The sequence below is a fragment of the Nycticebus coucang genome, chromosome 9, assembly GCF_027406575.1.
Source record: "Nycticebus coucang isolate mNycCou1 chromosome 9, mNycCou1.pri, whole genome shotgun sequence".
Lineage (NCBI taxonomy): Eukaryota > Metazoa > Chordata > Mammalia > Primates > Lorisidae > Nycticebus > Nycticebus coucang.
In genome coordinates, this window is record NC_069788.1 from 76,596,567 (window position 1) to 76,614,644 (window position 18,078).

The 18,078-nt window shown below is 43.9% G+C and overlaps 1 protein-coding gene across 1 annotated transcript; it reads left to right on the forward strand.

Annotated features, from left to right (window-relative positions):
* Window positions 1-4,129: 4,129 nt before the first annotated feature.
* LOC128594747 (N-alpha-acetyltransferase 60-like) lies at window positions 4,130-4,884 on the forward strand. Its single transcript, XM_053603637.1, is given in 2 exon segments — window positions 4,130-4,703; window positions 4,706-4,884. Coding segments are annotated over 2 exon segments (753 nt in total).
* Window positions 4,885-18,078: the final 13,194 nt, after the last annotated feature.

Consider the following 18,078-nt stretch of genomic DNA (forward strand, 5'->3'; position numbering starts at 1 on the left):
TCTCCCACCTATTTGTCATTTCTGGTGTTCTCCATTCTTTTCTATAGATCTGATTTTCACTGTTTTTGAAACAGTGTTTTGCTCTGTATCCTGGACTAGATTGCAAGGGCATCATTACAGCTCATTGCAACTTCAGATTCCTGTGCTTAAGCCACCTCCTGCCTTAGCTTTCAAGTAGCTGAGACTATAGGTGTATAACACAACACCCAGCTAATTTCTGTTTTTGTAGAGACAAGGTCTTGCTATATTGCCCTGACTGCTCTTGAACTCCTCGCCTCAAGCTATTCTCTTGCCTTGGCCTCCTAAAGTGCTAGGATTATAGACATGAGCCACTACATCTAGCCTATTTTTAATTGAGTTATATTTCACATACATACTGTAATATCCATTATTTTACCATTTATATCCTCATTGTGTTGATGTTTCACTTTAAATCCTTCTGATAATTACATTTTTAATCTCTGTCATTTCTGGCTATCTTTCTATTGACTTGATCGTTCTCCTAATTATGGGTCAGATTTTTTTTTTTTTTTTTTTTTTAAACAGAGTCTCAAGCTGTCACTCTGGGTAAAGTGCCCTGGGTCACAGCTCACAGCAACTTCAGATTCTTGGGCTTGTGTGATTCTCTTGCCTCAGCCTCCAAAGTAGCTGGGACTAAAGGCACCTGTCACAACACCTGGCTATTTTTTTTGTTGTTGCAGTTGTCATTGTTGTTTTAGCAGGCCCGGGCTGGGTTCAAACCCACCAGCCCTGGTGTATGTGGCTGGCACCCTACCCACTGAGCTATAGGCACCACCCTATGGGTCAAATTTTCTTACTTCTTTGCATGTCTAGTTATTGAATGTTGGACATTTTTATTTCATTGTTGAACATCTGGATTTCATTGTCTTCTTTTAAGGACTCTTGGACTTAGTTCTTACAGGTGGTTAATTTACTACCTGCACAATTTTATCAGTATGATCTTTCTGTGGCTTGTTTTTAAGCTCTGTTAGGGTGGATCTACAGTGGCCTTTATACTAGTTCCATTTTAGTTATACTCCTAAGGTATGACCTTCCTGAAGTTTCTACCAAATGCCCTGGGTGTTGATTGAGATAATTCCACGTATCTACTTAGCATTCAAATGGCTCCAGTATTGTGTATGCTATAATTACTCAGTAATTGCTCTTTTCCTTGGTAGTTGTTCTGTGCACAGCCTTGTGGAATCTCACCTGCACACCACAACCTAGCATTCAGCCCAAATCGTCAAGGGTATGATGCATATTTATGGAGTTATTTACTTATATATCACTGAAAATTCAACCCGCCTCAGCCTTCAAACACCTGCCTCTGTCTTCTCAGCTGCTGTGCTCTACTTGGATTCCTTTTCCCTACACTAGGGTGTAGAAAGCCTCTCAGGCAAAAAACAACAATGATTGTAGAGCTCAGTTTGTTGCTTCTCTTTCAGAGATTACTGTCATTGGGTGTCTATTTTCCATGGACTGAGAACAGTTGTTTCGTATATAGTATTTTGCACATGGAATGGATGACTTTGACTGTGTAGATGGCTTGAAAGAGTTTTAGCCCCAACCCCACCTCCACCCCGCCACTACCAGGGGTCACTGGAACACACTTTGACAACTACTCCTCTAATGTTTTTATTATATGAGGTAATAAGTACCTTATTAAAGTCATTTTCAGTTGGGTCTTCTGTTACTTGCAGCCCAAAGCATCCTAGCTAATAAACTCCTGGATATTTTCACAAGCCAGAAATCTACATACTGGTTTCTCTCTTGTTCATATTTCTTTTTTTTTTCTTTTTTTTTTTTTTTTTTTGAGACAGAGCCTCAAGCTGTCCCCCTGGGCAGAGTCCCATGGCATCATAGCTCACAGAAACTGCCAACTCCTGGGCTCAAGAAATGCTCCTGCCTCTGCCTCCCAAGTAGCTGGGACTAAAGGCACTTGCCACAACACCCGGCTATTTTTTGGTTGCAGCCGTCATTGTTGTTTGGTGGGCCTGGGCTGGATTCAAACCCACCGGCTCAGGTGTATGTGGCTGGTGCCTTAGCCAGTTGAGCCACAGGCACCGATCCTTGTTCATATTTCTTAAACAGCAATGCCAATACATTCACCCCCACCAGTTTGACATGCCTGTAGTAGAGTAGAAACAGCAAGATGCATGTCCAGGCTGAGAGATCCAGAGACATCCCCGTGGAGATTCACTGGGTCCCAGGACATTGTGGGAGAGATTTGGAGAGTTGCCCATGTTTTCACTTGGAAGGACATAGAGCTAACTGAGAGAACCCCAGGGAAACCAAAGAGGCCTCTTTATCTAGACAGTGGGATAAGGCAGGATATGTGAGCATGAACTTTATAATAGAAGGCTCTAGGGGATATGGGCATCTCCACGGGTGACAGCCTGGATTGATGACAGTGAAGGGAGAATGTAACCTCCCTCTGTCTACAGTTGCCCTGCCATCACATACAACTTTTCTAACTTAGAATCAACCTCAGATTGATTGAGAAGTTGACCAAGGGTCTCCTACATAGACTAAGTTGAAGCTGTTTCTGCCAAAGAGAATGGGGACTCTTGAACTAGATATTAAGGTCAATTTTAGGAAAGCCTTAACATTTTTCATTTATCTGTGTGTAATAAAAATTCGTATTCTCCAAGAATGAACATCCAATTTAAAAACTGTGCCAATGTGGTGAAAAATGATATCTCATCATCATTTTATTTATATTTCTTAATTATCAGTGAGAATGAACATCACTCAAATATCATTGGATGTCATTAATTTTAAATCCATGCAGCTCTATGAATCTAAGCTAATAAACATTTACAATCTAGGATACAGTACTCCAGAATCTGCAGACAAACCCATTTGCACAGAAATGGGCGCTGTAGATTTACAGTTTGTTAAGTATTAGACAGAACTCTTAAGAGACATATTTCTCTAATTCAAATTGACTTTCTACCCTTCCTGTATATTTATGCTGCTTATCAGGAAGTTATACTCCATTTTTATATGTATCCCTGCCTGCCCAAGCCTCCTGCTCACACTATTGACTGGTTTCTGGAAAAAAGGCAAAAGCATTACATACTGCATGATTCCAGATCTTATTGTTTCCAATATTTCTTCTCCCTCCCAACAATCTAATAAAGTCAAGGCACATATCTTTAAATCTAGACCCTATGAGATCAGAGGCAAGTTATTTTCCATGTTGTGCTATTTCTTTTATATATTAAAACAGCCACAGTCTGCTTGCCTCATGCATAGATAGTAGACAAGCTAAAAAAAAAACACTCTAAATCCCACCACTCTAACACAACCATTAGTTTTATTTTTGTGCATCTACATCAAATCCTCACTCAACTACCTAGATATTTTACATGCTAATAATGTTATATCATTAATTAAGCACTTACCCCCTGAGCATTGGACATCAATCTGCTATCTTTAGCCTACAAAACATCATAACTTATAAAAACAATGAAGTTATAGATTTGTGTGATCCTTGGCTGCTGTGAATTCAAATATCATCACATTTCTATTTTCTACATTTAGCATTTATTTATTCAGTTATTCAACAAATACTTATAGCACTAGGCACTTATATGCAGAGGTGCCAAAAGAATGCATACACATTTTAAGAAAGGAAAACTGTATTAAAATTGTAATAATTCATACCGATAACAAAAGATGAGTTCATGTTTGAGCACCTCCTATAATTGCAGAAGTCAAATGTGCCTTGTGTATTATAATTTTAATACAGTTTTTTTCCATTCTTAACATGTATATACATTTTTTGGCACCTTCTATAAAAAGAGCACTGTTTCTGCCCTTAAGTTCTTACGGTACAGTGAGAGAGTTGACATCGTCATGCAATTTTCATGTCTTTATGTATTTGAGCTATTTATCCATGACATAGTTAAAATAATCTAAAATAGTAATTGCGCACGAACTTGATGGGCACCCTGTATATAGACTACCCAGGTTGTGCCGCCACCTGGCGCAGGAGGCTAGATGGGCCCTGCTGGTTATATAACTCCCCGGTGCCCCACTTTCCGGCTCTCTGAGCCCCCCTCCCCTGGGGACACACTGAGCCTCCTGAAGCCCTCAGCTGTTGCTGGCTCTGCTAGAGGTATGAATGACAGAAGGGGAGCTGCCCAGTGCCTTCAGTGAGGTCAGCCTGTGCCTCCTCTGCCACAATGACATAGCCACCATGAAGCAGCTGTGCAATGACTGGTTCCCCTTCCAGTACCCAGACTCATGGTATGGTGACATCACATCCAAGAAGAAGTTCTTTTCCCTTGCTGCAACATGCAGAGGAGCCATTGTGGACCTGATAGTAGCTGAAATTAAAAACAGGACCAGGATATATAAAGAGGGTAGAGATATCCTAGCCTCTAACTTCTCTGCTGACACACAGGCTGTGTACATTCTGAATCTGGGACTAGTGAAAGAATTCCCTCTTGAAAGTTTAAAGGATCACACATCAACCACTGCCCAGGACCACTGCAAAGCTATTTACCTCCATGTCCTCACCACCAACAACACAGTAATAAACTTCTACAAGAACAGACACTTTAAACAGTCTCACTATCTCCCCTCTTACTATTCCATCCGAGGAGTCCTCAAAGATGGCTTTACCCACATCCTCTACATCAGTGGTGGCCACCCTCCCAGGATTATCTTAGACTACATCTAGCATCTGGGCTCTGCATAGCCAGTCTGAGCCCCTGCCCCATCCCGCATGGGTTCTACCACCAGGACCGTAGCCTGCTCTGTAGCTTCTGGCCATGGTTGGGCTTCTGTGTGAAGGGCAGCATCAAGAACAGCCAGACCATGCCAGTCGGGCAGCCTCCACTAAGCCCTATCCTTCGTCCTTTAACACTCTGCTGAGCCCACTTTCCCATCCAACTACTGCTGTCCTTTACAAAGGAGCTGACAGCCACCTGCTAGGCCTGTCAACCTGCCCCAGCTACAGGCCTTTTGCTCTGCAGACTCCAAAGCAGAGTGTCCTAGGTTTGCCTAGGGTGTGCCTGTCTCCATCAGGCTCTCTGCTTCTGAAAACCTTCATCATCATCCTCCTCCTGGAACCCTGGTCTTGCCTCCAGGTACATGCAGCATAGCCACAGGTGGCCAGGTAGTCACTAGAGAGAGGCCTCCCTTGCTGGGCTGCTCCCAGTCCACTGCCCATTCCTTCAGCTCCTTACTGTTTAGCTAGAGGGAACATTCTGGGCCAGGGAGAAACACAAGTATTACGGATATACTTCATCTTAAAGACATAAGGGCCTCAGAACAAGGGGCACACTTAAGGTAATGCCAGGCTCCCAGCCAGAAATAGCCCAGTGAAGCCTGGAAGATGGGTGGTGGCCCTGCCTCTCCATAAGGGGCTAGTGTGGGGTGGGCTCAGTGGAGGAGGCTTTTACACAAGCCCAGACCTCTGGGGCTCACCTCCCTAGCATAGATGGTCAGACAATAGGCCGGCTCCCCCTCCTCAGCACCTCCTGCTGTACAGGTCAACCCTGAGCTGGACGCTGTAATGATTGTGGGGCAGGAGGGAGGGAAAAGTAGGGCAAGGTTCAGTCATGAATGTCCAAGGCAGAGGACATTCTTGGGAAGATTGCCCTTCCCATTGGATCATGGAATGCTCCCTTTAGCTGACCTACTGCTGGGAGCTGGGCTGAGGGACAGGAGCTGCCGAGGCTCCGGGGTCCTCTCCCCACTTCTCTCATCTTACACGAGCTGCAGCCCTAAGGCCTGGCCAGAGGCAGACAGGAGGAAGCTGAGCTCAATGTCAGGCTACAAGGCTGCCAGAGGACTTGTAGGGCCTGGCCCTGAGAGCAGGGGGCAGTTAGGTGCCTTGGGTGCTATCCGCCTCTGAGCGCAGAGAGACTATGCCCGGGTCAGGAAGTATGGTGGCAGCAGCCATGCGTCCACGCTTCTAGAATTGCCTCCACCCTGCATTCCCCAGAAGCCGCTTGCTGCCTGCCCTGCCCTCCAGAGCATCTGTGGGTGGAGAGCAATCCTGCCCAGCATAGCTGCAGCGTCATAAGAGCCTTGGCAGAGGACCCTGGTAGTGCCACAGAGGAGGAAGAAGAGGGAGAACAGCCTCAGTGACCTGAGTCCTTCCCACCCCCAGAGTTTCCCAGCCCAGGGGTCTCAGGGTATCTGGGCCAGCCCAGGGCCTCCTCCTGGCCTCACACAGGGGCATGCTGTCCTCATCTTCAAGATGAAGGCAAGCCCTGGACAGGAAAGCTCCCCCTCCCTTGACGGTGCTAACCGATCTGAAGCTCTGCTGACGTCGGCTGCCTGCTGAGGCCCCACTTTGTGTACTCTACTCTGAATCAGTGGTGATCATGTGATTTTTATTTGTACCCCACAGAGTAAAGGAAGAGTCTTCTGGAAGGTTCTGCTTGGACATTCATAACTGCCCTTCTCCCCTTCTGCCCCCAAATCTCTGCAGTGTCCAGCGCAGTGTTAAACAATTGTAGTGTTTTGACTCATTACAAATAAATAGATCTTAATTAGTCAAAAAAAATTGAGAAAGAATGCTTGTATTTTCATGTGAATTACATGCATGTGGCCAGATGTGTGTGATTTGGCTACTTCCTCAAGGCTACCAGAGCTGACACACACAGGGTCCTAGAAGACTTGTTGTCCATTTTTGTAGTGTCATCTCTAGACAGCACACACTTCCACTTCCAGTCACAGGACAGGTCATCAAAGTATTCTTTTGGATGAGGAAAACAAATTAGCATTGAAAATGTGAGAATAAGAACACAAAAGATAAAATAACACTCTCCAGTCTGCTTTATGAAATGCATTTTACTTGGTTGGGTTTAAAGGCAGCACTTTTACCACATTCCATTCTGTCTGGACTGTTCTAGCTTTGTGATGAGGAAGTCGGGGGAAGAGTAACCGTCCCACTTATTCTAGTTTTGAGCTCTAGGCCAATTATGAGGAGAACTGTTTCAAGTTTCAGGCCTAGAACTAATCATTAGCTCTTTTTGAAAAACTTCAAAAGGATTAATTGAAAAAGAAAACCTTAAAATCTACAGGTTGAAAACATAGCATCTTCAGCCCTATCTTACCCTTCCTCTAACTTCAACGATTTTTAACATTTTGCTCATTTTGCCACATTTGCATGTTTACTTTTTGTTTTGAATTATTTGAAGGTAGATTGCAGACATCATGGCACCTAACCCTAAATGTTTCAGCACACACCTCCTAAGGACAAAGATGTTTTCTTATGTAACTATGATGCCATCACCACACCCAAGAAATGTGTCATGGGTATTCAATAGCATCATCAGCTGCCAGCTCCGCTGCTCTGGGACTATGTCAGCTCTACCCTGCCATCTGGCCACTAATCCCTGTCCAGAATGAAAAGTCTGACTTGGTGATACACAGCCATGTCCAGTGATGTGCCAGCTACCTTTGCCCACCACCTCAGACCCCTGGGTGCTAATGCCTCCCACACTCCTATAACTAAGCCCACCATTCCCAGTCTCTGCAGGTCAGTGCCACCTCTAGATTAGTGCCTGTCACCTTGACCCTCAGCCATCCTGCAGCTGACCACTAATATTTGGAATGGCAAGTGAAGGTGTTGACCCTATGTAATGGGGCCTGAAGGGACATTTCTAACTTGTTCTTTCATATAACGTTACCAAGAAAAATGGTTTTCAGCAGCATCCTTGATCTTGCATTTCATTAATATTTATGTCAGAAGAGAGCTGTTCATAAAAGCAAAGTGCATTTCAGCGCGTTAGAAAAGGGTAAAGGAAATGCTCTGGATGGATAGAAATGAAATTGTCAAAGGCAATGAGGGAGTTCACTGCAGCAACCCTTGTTCCCCGTGCTTAGTCAGTCTAGTCAGTCTCCCAGCCCAAGCCTGTCTCTTGCAACAGGGCAGGGAGAGGAAATTCTTTAATCCCAGCAGCCATCACAAGACAGAACCCAACAAGCAAAGACGCCGTACCAGGATGCTAGCTCCGGTCCCTGTTCTGGACACTCAGGGGAGCCGTTTGCCTGTAGTGGGGGCAGGGAGTTGGAGAGATGCTGGCATTTCTCTAAGGTCACAGGCTCATATGAATAAGGAGTACTCACTACTCGCTGCAAGAACAAAAAGCCTGCGAGAAAAGGAAAAGGCAGGGGAGTGAATAAAAATAGGAACCAGCTCAATGTGCTGACAGGCGAGATTCTCAATGAATCGGGTTTTCAGTGAGTAGAAATATCTCATTTGAAATAGAATCCCACGGACAAGCTTCTGGGCTCTCTGCTTTCGCCACATTAACACCCTGACAAAGGGCTGCACTATTGATGATGCGGGAACTGAGAGATGTTGGCTGCATCCGGCGCCCTCCCTGATTATGCAGACAGTCCTGGAGGCTGGGTGGTGGTTACCTAGGAAACAGCTCGTGTGAAACTTCAGAAAATGTGCTGTCAGGCAGCAGAGGATGCAATTGCTGATTTTTTTTGCTGGTATTGTGTGGTGCCAGGCCATTTTATTAACCCCTTGGAACCGGTTTCCTCACATGTAGGAAGGAGATACTATCCTCCTGGTGCGCGTGCTCTGTGTGTGTGTGTGCACGTATGCATGTAGCTCTACGGCTGGCTGTAGAACTCAGGAAGTGCGCAGTGTGGATTTCCTCCCTTCTTTCCTACCCACCTCACAATCTTTCACTAAAAAAGTGCCACTGAATACATAGGATATAGATATGAGATAGAAAGACCATTGGTAATGAATGAAAAGTTAATTCAATTTTTATAACTGGAACAACCTTTAAGACTTAATGAGATAATTCACTATGTAGTGTTAGATGATTAGTCTATTCCAAATGAAAAAAAATTCTTTAAATGCAAATACTTCTAAGTCATCACTTCTGTACATTTGAAATTGTTAAAACGTGATGTTTTATTTCTATGATCTTTTATTATTTTTTTTTTTTTTTTGTAGAGACAGAGTCTCACTTTATGGCCCTTGGTAGAGTGCCATGGCATCACACAGCTCACAACAACCTCCAACTCCTGGGGCTTAAGCGATTCTCTTGCCTCAGCCTCCCGAGTAGCTGGGACTACAGGTGCCCGCCACAATGCCTGGCTATTTTTTGGTTGCAGTTCAGCCGGGGCCGGGTTTGAACCCGCCACCCTTGGTATATGGGGCCGGTGCCTTACCGACCGAGCCACAGGCGCCGCCCTATTTCTGTGATCTTTAACTCCTGGACCAGAGACTGGTATAGATCTGTGGTCTGTTAGGAACCAGGCCACATAGCAGGAGGTGAGCAGTGGATGGGCGAGTGAAGCTTCATCTTTATCTACAGCCACTCCCCATCACTTGAATCACTGCCTGAGCTCCACCTCCTCTCAGATCAGTAGCAGCATTAGACTCTCATGGGAGTGCAAGCTGTATATAAACTGCTCATGCAAGGGTTCCAGGTTACAAACTCCTTATGGGAATCTAATGTCTGATGATCTGAGGTGGATCTGAGTCAGTAATGATAGCACTAGGGAGTGGCAGCAAATACAGATTATCATTAGCAGAGAAGTTTGACTGCATAGAGACCATAATAAATCAATTGGTTGCAGACTTATATCAAAACGCTATCAGTGACCGGGAACAGTGGCTTGCCTATAATCCTAGTACTCTGGGAGGCTGAGGTGGGTGGATCCCTTGAGCTCAGGTTTGAGAACACCTCTCTATTAAAAATAGAAAAGCTAGCCAGGCATCATGACAGGTGCATGTAGTTTTGGCTACTCAGGAAGCTGAGGCAAGAGTGTCGCTTGAGCCCAAGAGTTTGAGGTTGCTGTGAGCTATGATGATGCCACCGCACTCTACCCAGAGCAACAGAGTGAGACTCTGTCTCAAAAAGAAGAGAAAAAAGAAAGAAAACAAAATCTATCAGTGAGTGGCAAGTGGCAATTAAGCTGCATCTGGTGGCAGGCTTTGTAGTGGTAAGTGAACATTTTATTTCAATTATACAGCTGGATCTGGTGGCAAGCTTTACCTCAGAAACCAACACTTCAGGCCACACATGACCCACACATTATTGCACTTACCACTCTGTCTGTGCCTCTACCCTGTACTACATACCTGTCTTAGTCAGAGTTTGGCTAACCCTAGCAAAAATGAGTAAAAAACATTGCTGGTGAGCTTCTTTGGGAGAAAGACCTAATAATGAGAAATCAGAAGACTCTAAGACTGCCAACAAAATGAAAGCTACATCTAAAAGAAAATACCAAGAGTCCTAACTAAACCATGAGTTCATTACAACAGGTGATTCACATTCTCCACACCCACCTTGTATAACATGTGGCAACCGGCTATCCAGTGAAGCTGTGAAACCTTCAAAATTGCTTCGCCACATGGAGACCAAGCATCCTGCATTAAAAGACAAGCCTTTGGAGTTTCAAAAGGAAAAAAAACATAAACATGAAGCACAGAAGTGATTACTGAAAGCCACCACTCAATCAAATGTGTTTGCGCTGAGCACATCAGTCTTAGTGGCTAACCACGTGGCTAAAGCTGAGAAGCCCTTTACTGTTGGTGAAGAGTTGATCCTGCCCGCTACTAAGGACCTTTGTCACAAAATTCTAGGAGAGGCTGCAGTTCAAAAGGTGTCATGTGTTCCTCTTTTGGCTAGCACCATAATTAGAGAAATTGATGAAATAGCAGAGGATACTGAGGCACAATTGTTAGAGAGGACTAATGAGTCACTGTGGCGTGCAATCCAGGCTGACGAGTCTACCGATATTGACAACAAGGCAACAATGCTCGTTTTGTGCAATATGTTTTTCGGAAGGACGTGCATGAGGGTGTGTTATATGCGCTTTTGGTGCCAACCAACACCACAGCTGCAGAACTAATCAAATCTTTGAATGATTACATAGCAGGAAAACTGAATTTGTCATTTTGTGTCAGTATATGCACGGATGGAGTGGCTGCCATGACTGGACAGCTTTCTGATTTCACAATTCATGTCAAGGATGTCATTTCTTAATGTGAGTCGATGCACTGTGTCATCCACAGAGAAATGTTGGCTACCTAAAAAAAATGTCATCTGAACTAAACAACATTTTGCAAGAAGCAATTAAAATTATCAACCACATGAAGGTACATGCCCTTAACTCACATCTGTAGCGCAGCTCTGGGAGGAGATGGATGCAGAGCACACAGGTCTTCTCTCAGACATAGACGTGAGATGGATTTCTAAAGTTAGATCACTGGCCAGAGTTTTTGAGATATGAGGGCCTCTCCAGATATTTCTTTTAGAAAAGCAGTCTCCACTGGCAGCACATTTCAGTGACACAGAAGGGATCACAAAACTTGCTTATTTGGGTGACGTATTCAACCTGCTCAGCGAACTTATCTGTCACTTCAAGGGAGAACAACTATGTTCAAGTTGGCAGGTAAATTGGCTGCATTCAAAGCCGAACTGGAATTATGGAGGTGACAAATGAACATTGGGGTTTTTGACATGTTTCAAACGTTAGCAGAGATTTTGACAGAGACTGAGCCAGGGCCTTCTCTCTCTCAGCTGGGGCATGATCACCTATTTCAGCTTTCAAAAGAGTTTGAGCTTTACTTCCCAACCACAAAAGACCCCCACCCTTGGAAGGGATGGATCCGTGACCCACTTGTGAATAAGCCAGGTGCATTGACCTTATCTATGCTAAGAGAGGATCAACTGCTTGAGATGGCAAATGACAGTGCCCTTAAAAGTATGTTTGAGACGACTTCAAATCTCCATACCTTCTGGATTAAAGTAAAAGCAGAATATTCTGATATTGCCACAAAAGTGCTAAAAGTGATTTCCTTTCCAGCATTCTATCTTTGTGAAGTAGAGTTTCCCGTAGTAACAGCAACCATAATGGGAGTAAACTGAACATGAGCAACATACATTGAGTATCACTGTCTCCCATCACCCCAAGATGAGACTGTCTGGTTGCAGGAAAATAAGCTCAGAGCTTCCACTGATGCTGCATTATGGAAGGCTGTATAATTATTTCATTATATAGTATAATATAATAATAATACCAATAGAGTACACAAGAAATGTAATGCATTTGAATCATCCTGAAACCATTCTCCCCACACTCATGGAAAAATTGGTCTTCCATGAAACTGGTCCCTGGTACCAAAAAGGTTGGGGACTCCTGTTTTAGATATTCTTTTAAATAAGCACGGCCACATAGTAGGGCTTGTAAGACCTCATAAAGAACATTCTCTTTTTCTCCTGCTTGAGTTCAGACCCAAATGAGAGATGGATATGGAAATCAGACATAGCAACAGCAGAATAGCAGCATTACGTAAAATTTTACAGATAAAATCCATGTTATCAACTTGTACAGCAACAATGGGCTCCTTCCTTCCTTCTTTCCTCCCTTCCTCCCTCCCTCCCTCCCTCCCTTCCTCCCTCTCTTCCTTCTTTCTTTCTTTCTTCCATGTTATCAACTTGTACAGCAACAATGGGTTCCTTCCTTCCTTCCTTCCTTCCTTCCTTCCTTCCTTCCTTCCTTCCTTCCTTCCTTCCTTCCTTCCTTCCTTCCTTCCTTCCTTCCTTCCTTTCTTTCTTTCTTTCTTTCTTTCTTTCTTTCTTGACAGAGTCTCACTTCACCGCCCTCAGTAGAGTGCCATGACATCATACAGCTCACAGCAACCTCCAGCTTTTGGGCTTTCGTGATTCTCTTGTCTCAGCCTCCCGAGCAGCTGGGACTACAGGCGCCCGCCACAACGCACGGCTATTTTTTGGTTGCAGTTTGGTCGAGGCCGGGTTTGAACCCACTACCCTTGGTATATGGGGCCGGGGCCTACTCACTGAGCCACAGGCGCCACCCTTTTTTTTTTTTTTGAGACAGAGTCTCACTTTGTCACTCTTGGTAGAGTGCTGTGGTGTCATTGCTCACCACAAGTTCAAACTCTTGGGCTCAAGTCAGTGGTTGTCAACCTATAGGTTGCAACCCACAGGAACTGAATTAAAGGGCCGCAGCATTAGGAAGGCTGAGAACCACTGGTTCAAGCCATCCTCTTGCCTTAGCCTCCCAAGTAGCTGGAACTACAGGTGCCTGAAACAACGTCCAGTTATTTTTAGAAACGGGGTCTCCTTGCTCAGGCTGGTCTTTCTTTCTTTTCTTTCTTTCTTTTTTTTGAGACAGAGTCTCAAGCTGTCGCACTGGGTAGAGTGCTGTGGAGTCACAGCTCACAGCAACCTCAAGCTCTTGGATTAAGCAATTCTCTTGCCTCAGCCTCCCAAGTAGCTGGGACTACAGGCACCCACCACAACGCCTGGCTATTTTTGCTGTATTTGTTATTCTTGTTTGGCAGGCCGGGGCTGAATTTGAACCCCAGCTCTGGTGTATGTGGCTGGCACCCTAGCTGCTAAGCTATAGGCACTGAGCCTTCAGGCTGGTCTTGAACTTCTCAGCTCAAGCAATCCACCTGTTTCAGCCTCTCAGAGTGCTAGGATTACCAGAACAATGGGCCTTTAAAAGGCATCCCCCAGAATTAAAGAGATCTCACATTCCAAACACAGGCAGCACTGGGCACCTGCAGCCACTTCTGGCTTTGGCACCCTGATCAGAGCTGCACTGCCCCCACCCACCCTGTATAGTGGTCTGCACTCAGACCACTATCAAAGTCTGCAGTACAGTTAGAGGTTGTTGACCAGATATGCATTGAAGACTTCAAAGGAGTTAAGACTAGATGTTTCCAGTTTAATTAGTAAAGCAGACTCCCCCTGTAGGGCTGTCAAGCAACATCTCCCCATTTGCTGGGAGCTGGGGGCCACTCATGACCCTTAGGGTACCCCTCTCTTAGAGCTGCCTTCAGCTGGAGGAAACAGTCCCACTCAGTGCTGCAGCCCCCTCCTTAGGGATGGCTTACCTACAAGGGCTGGTCAGTGGGAGAGTGAAGTTTAGTCCCTCTGCCTCAATTTGGGACATCTTTGAAGGGTCATCTGAGCTCCAAAGCACCCCTTGGGATTGTCTGAGACCATTCCTGAGACTGCACAGTTTGACCCCTGGCATCTCCAATCCTTCTCTGATACGCTTCATGTGCAAATCTGTTTCCCGAGGAACCAACCCGAGACAATTGAGTTCAAAGTAACTGCATTGTACATTCAGACTGTAAGAAGGTGATGGGCTCCAACATATAGAATTACATCCGGAAATGCTTCAGTTATGTTTCTTGATGTATTTATGTGATCATGTCTCTTTCCAGTTTCTTTTTCAATACTTCCCTGTGAAGTTTCTATCTGATACTGGACCTTCTGAGCTAGTCCTCTCATTTTCTTATCATTTCTCTCCTATTTCTCATCCCCTTCTCTTTTTACTGTACTTTCTAGATTTGCTTAATGTATCAGTCAAGGTCATGGAGACCTTGGCTCATGACCTATGCTCTTCTATTTTGTTCCCAAGAAGTTTTTCCTTTTCTTTTTTGAATTTAGGATTATATGATCAGGTTACATTGTTTGCATTTGGAAGGTAAAGTCTGAGTTATACTTGTGTCCTTTACCCAGGAAGTGTGCCATATACCCATAAATTGTACTGTTAGGTGGAACTTACCAAGCCTCTTCCCGCATTCTTGAATTTATTTATTTATTTTATTTACTTATTTATTTATTCTGAGATAGAGGCTCACTTTTTGCCCTCCGTAGAGTTCCATGGCATCACAGCTCACAGCAACCTCCAACTCTTGGGCTTAGGTGATTCTCTTGCCTCAGCCTCCTGAGTAGCTGGGACTACAGGCGCTCGCCACAATGCCCGGCTATTTTTTGTTGCAGTTGTCACTGCTGTTTTAGCTGGCCTGGGCTGGGTTTGAACCCGCCACCCTTGGTATATGGGGCTGGTGCCCTACCCACCAAGCCACAGGAGCTGCCCATTCTTGAATTTAGTTGAGTTTTTCTCATGTGGGCCTGTAGTTGTTAGTCTACTAGTTTCAACTTAGCACCAAGTACATAGTATGCATGATTTTCTATTCTTGAGATACTTTACTTAGGAGAAGGTTCTCCAAATCCTTCTAGGTCAGCAGTTCTCAACCTGTGGGTTGTGACCCACAGGAACTATATTAAAAAGCCATGGCATTAGGAAGGTTGGGAACCACTGGTCTAGGTGAATATGAAAGATACAAAGTCTCCATCTTTTTTATTGCTCAATATTATTCCAAGATATACATATACCACAGTTTATTAATCCATTCACGGTCTGATGGGCACTCGGATGGTTTCCACATCTTTGTGATCCAAGAAGTTTTCTCATTTCCACATTTTATTTTTTATATCATTCATTCTTATTTTTGGATACACTATTGCCTCTTATCTGAGGAGATTCATGAGGTTTTTCTTTTTTTTCTTCTTTTTAAATTTTTTTATTTCTATTTTTTCTTTTTCTTTACTTTTTGTTTTTTCTTTTTCTCTTTTTTGTTACATTTTAATTTTTTCTTTGTTTTTCATTTTTTTAAATTTTATTCCTTTTTTTGTAATGAGAGACATTTTATTCTCCCTACATAATTTCTTCCAAGTTTACTTTTTTCCCTTTGTTTGCTTGTTTGGTTCTCTGTCTTTCATGATAGAGTCTATCTACAGGGGTGTGGCTGGTAGTCTTTAGTTGCCTGCTTATTTTTAAGACAAGATGGTGGGTTTATGTCTTTTGTATTAACCTGGATGGAGTTGAAACACATTCTTCATAGCAAAGTATCACAAGAATGGAAAAGCAAGTATCCAATGTACTCAATTTTATTACGAAGCCAGTAGATGATTTAACACATGCCCACATAGGAGAAAAACTTAATTCTATTCAAGGGAGGGAGAAATAGGGAAGAGAGAGAGAAGGGGGATTGGTGTGCTCCCACTTAAAGGGCATAAGGTAGGGAGGGATGGCATACCTTTTGGGTACAGGACACAACTACAAGAGAGACTCTACCTAAAAAATTAAAAAATGTGACCTGGTTGTTTGTACCCTCACAATAATGTGAAAATAAATAAATAAATAAATAAAGACAGAGGCACTACTAAGAAGCTAATCAGAATCTCTGAGCCTATGGATAGGGCTTTTTGACTTCTAAGCCCACTGGATGAATTGTAGATTATCTATCTGGTTGTTTCCTTGGGTAGCCATGAGTGCCAGTGTACAGACATAACAAAAACTACCAATTTCTGCCATCCCTGAATATCCACTCTGTCATGGTGACACTTTCCATGTAAACTTGGCAAGGCTATGTTTGGTTGAACAGTAGTCTACATGTTACTGGGAAGGTATTTTGTGGATATGATTGACATTTACAATCTGTTTGCTTTAAATATAACAGATTACTCTCCATAATAAGATGAACCTCATCCAATTAGTTGAAGACCTTAAAAGCAAAAACCGAGGTTTCCTAGAGAAGAATTTCTTTAGGACCATAACATGGTGGCTGGGCAAGATGGCTTATGCCGATAATCCTAGCACTCTGGGAAGCCAAGGTGGGTAGACTGTCTGAGCTCACAGGTTCAAGGCCAGCCTGAGCCAAAGAAAAACCTTGTCTCTTAAAAAAAAAAAATAGCCGGGCATTCTGGTGGGCGCCTGTAGTCTCAGCTACTTGGGAGGCTGGGGAAAGAGAATCGCTTGAGCCAAAGGGTTTGAGGTTGCTGTGAGTTAGGATGCCATGAGACTCCACCAAGGGTGACAAAATGAGAATCTGTCTCAAAAGAAAAAAAGACCATGACATGGAAATCTTGCCTGAGTTTCCAGCCTCCTGGGCTGGCCCACAGATTTCAGGTTCTATTGGTTTTGTTTCTGGAGAATTCCTGATACATTCCTTTGCCAATCTATTAGTCAAGAGCTGGAACCTATTTCTCTATCTCTTGAACCTAGGTCCCACGCTAATGATGGGACATTAGCAAACATGATGTAAGCAAGGGTAGGTAAAACACATGTGACCTGGGGACTGTCCCTTCCTGCAGCTGGAGATCTTTTTGCCACCACTAAAGCCTCAGTTAACCTGACAGGTGATGAAGGACATGTGATGAAGGACAAGTCTGTTGTTCCAACTGACTTCAAGTCAAACCAGCAGAAATGACAGGAAGGCTATCACGGAATACCAAAGCCCAAAAGAACTCACTGGCCCAGAACAGAAAACCCACTCAGCCAAACTGCAAAGCTGTGATTAATAAGTGCTCTGTCTTAATCTACCAAACATTGAGATGTTTTGTCACAGAGCAAAAGCTAACTGATACAGTTGTTATCATTAAGTCTTTCTTTTTAACCACTTTTCCCCAGAGAAAAATACACCAATATCCTACTTCTTATGCTTGGCTGCCAGCCTTCCGAGATCTGAGGAAAAGGCTAAGGCTTCACATTTGGTATGTAAATATAGGGCCAACCATGAAGTATTAGGGGCACCCAGTATCTATATAGTCTTCTATGATCCCACTTCTGACACTAAGTGAAAATTTGGAGAGCTACCCTCAGGATCAATAATTTGCCTGAAAGGCTGAAAATTGTTATACCCATGGTTGTGGTGGGAATACTGAATACTTTCCTCTTACAGGGCAAGTATAAAGGTTAAAATCAGCCAAGGAAAAGGACACCTGAGGTGGAGTCCAAGCATAGAGGTTTCCCTCAGAGGAGTCCTAGACAGTACTAACTCTGCCTCTACTGGCATCAATGTGTGACATCATGCACAGAGCATTTCCAACCAGGGTTTGGTGTTCAGAGCTTTTACTGGGGCTTGACCACATACTGCCCACGTGGATGCCCTTTAGTGTCCAGCACTTCCTGGAGGTTGGGCTAACATCTTTGGTCTCCAATTCTTGAGATACTGGAACTGACATGGTGTGGCCTAAAGCCCCCATTGTTAGGCTTTCCAATGGCCAAAGTCCTCAAGCAAACAAAGACACCCTTATTAGTCGGGAAATTCCAGGGGCCTAGAGTCACCTCTCAGGAGCCAAGAGCAAGGGCTTGGCCTCTCTTTGGATAAGATCAATTTTTGCTTCACAGGCCACTCTCTAACATCTGATCAAGGCTTTCTAATAGCAAAATAATCATTTGGGAATCTGTATTTAATATAGTATAATTAGACAGCATAACAGTAAAATAAACTCATTCTATAAAGCTAGT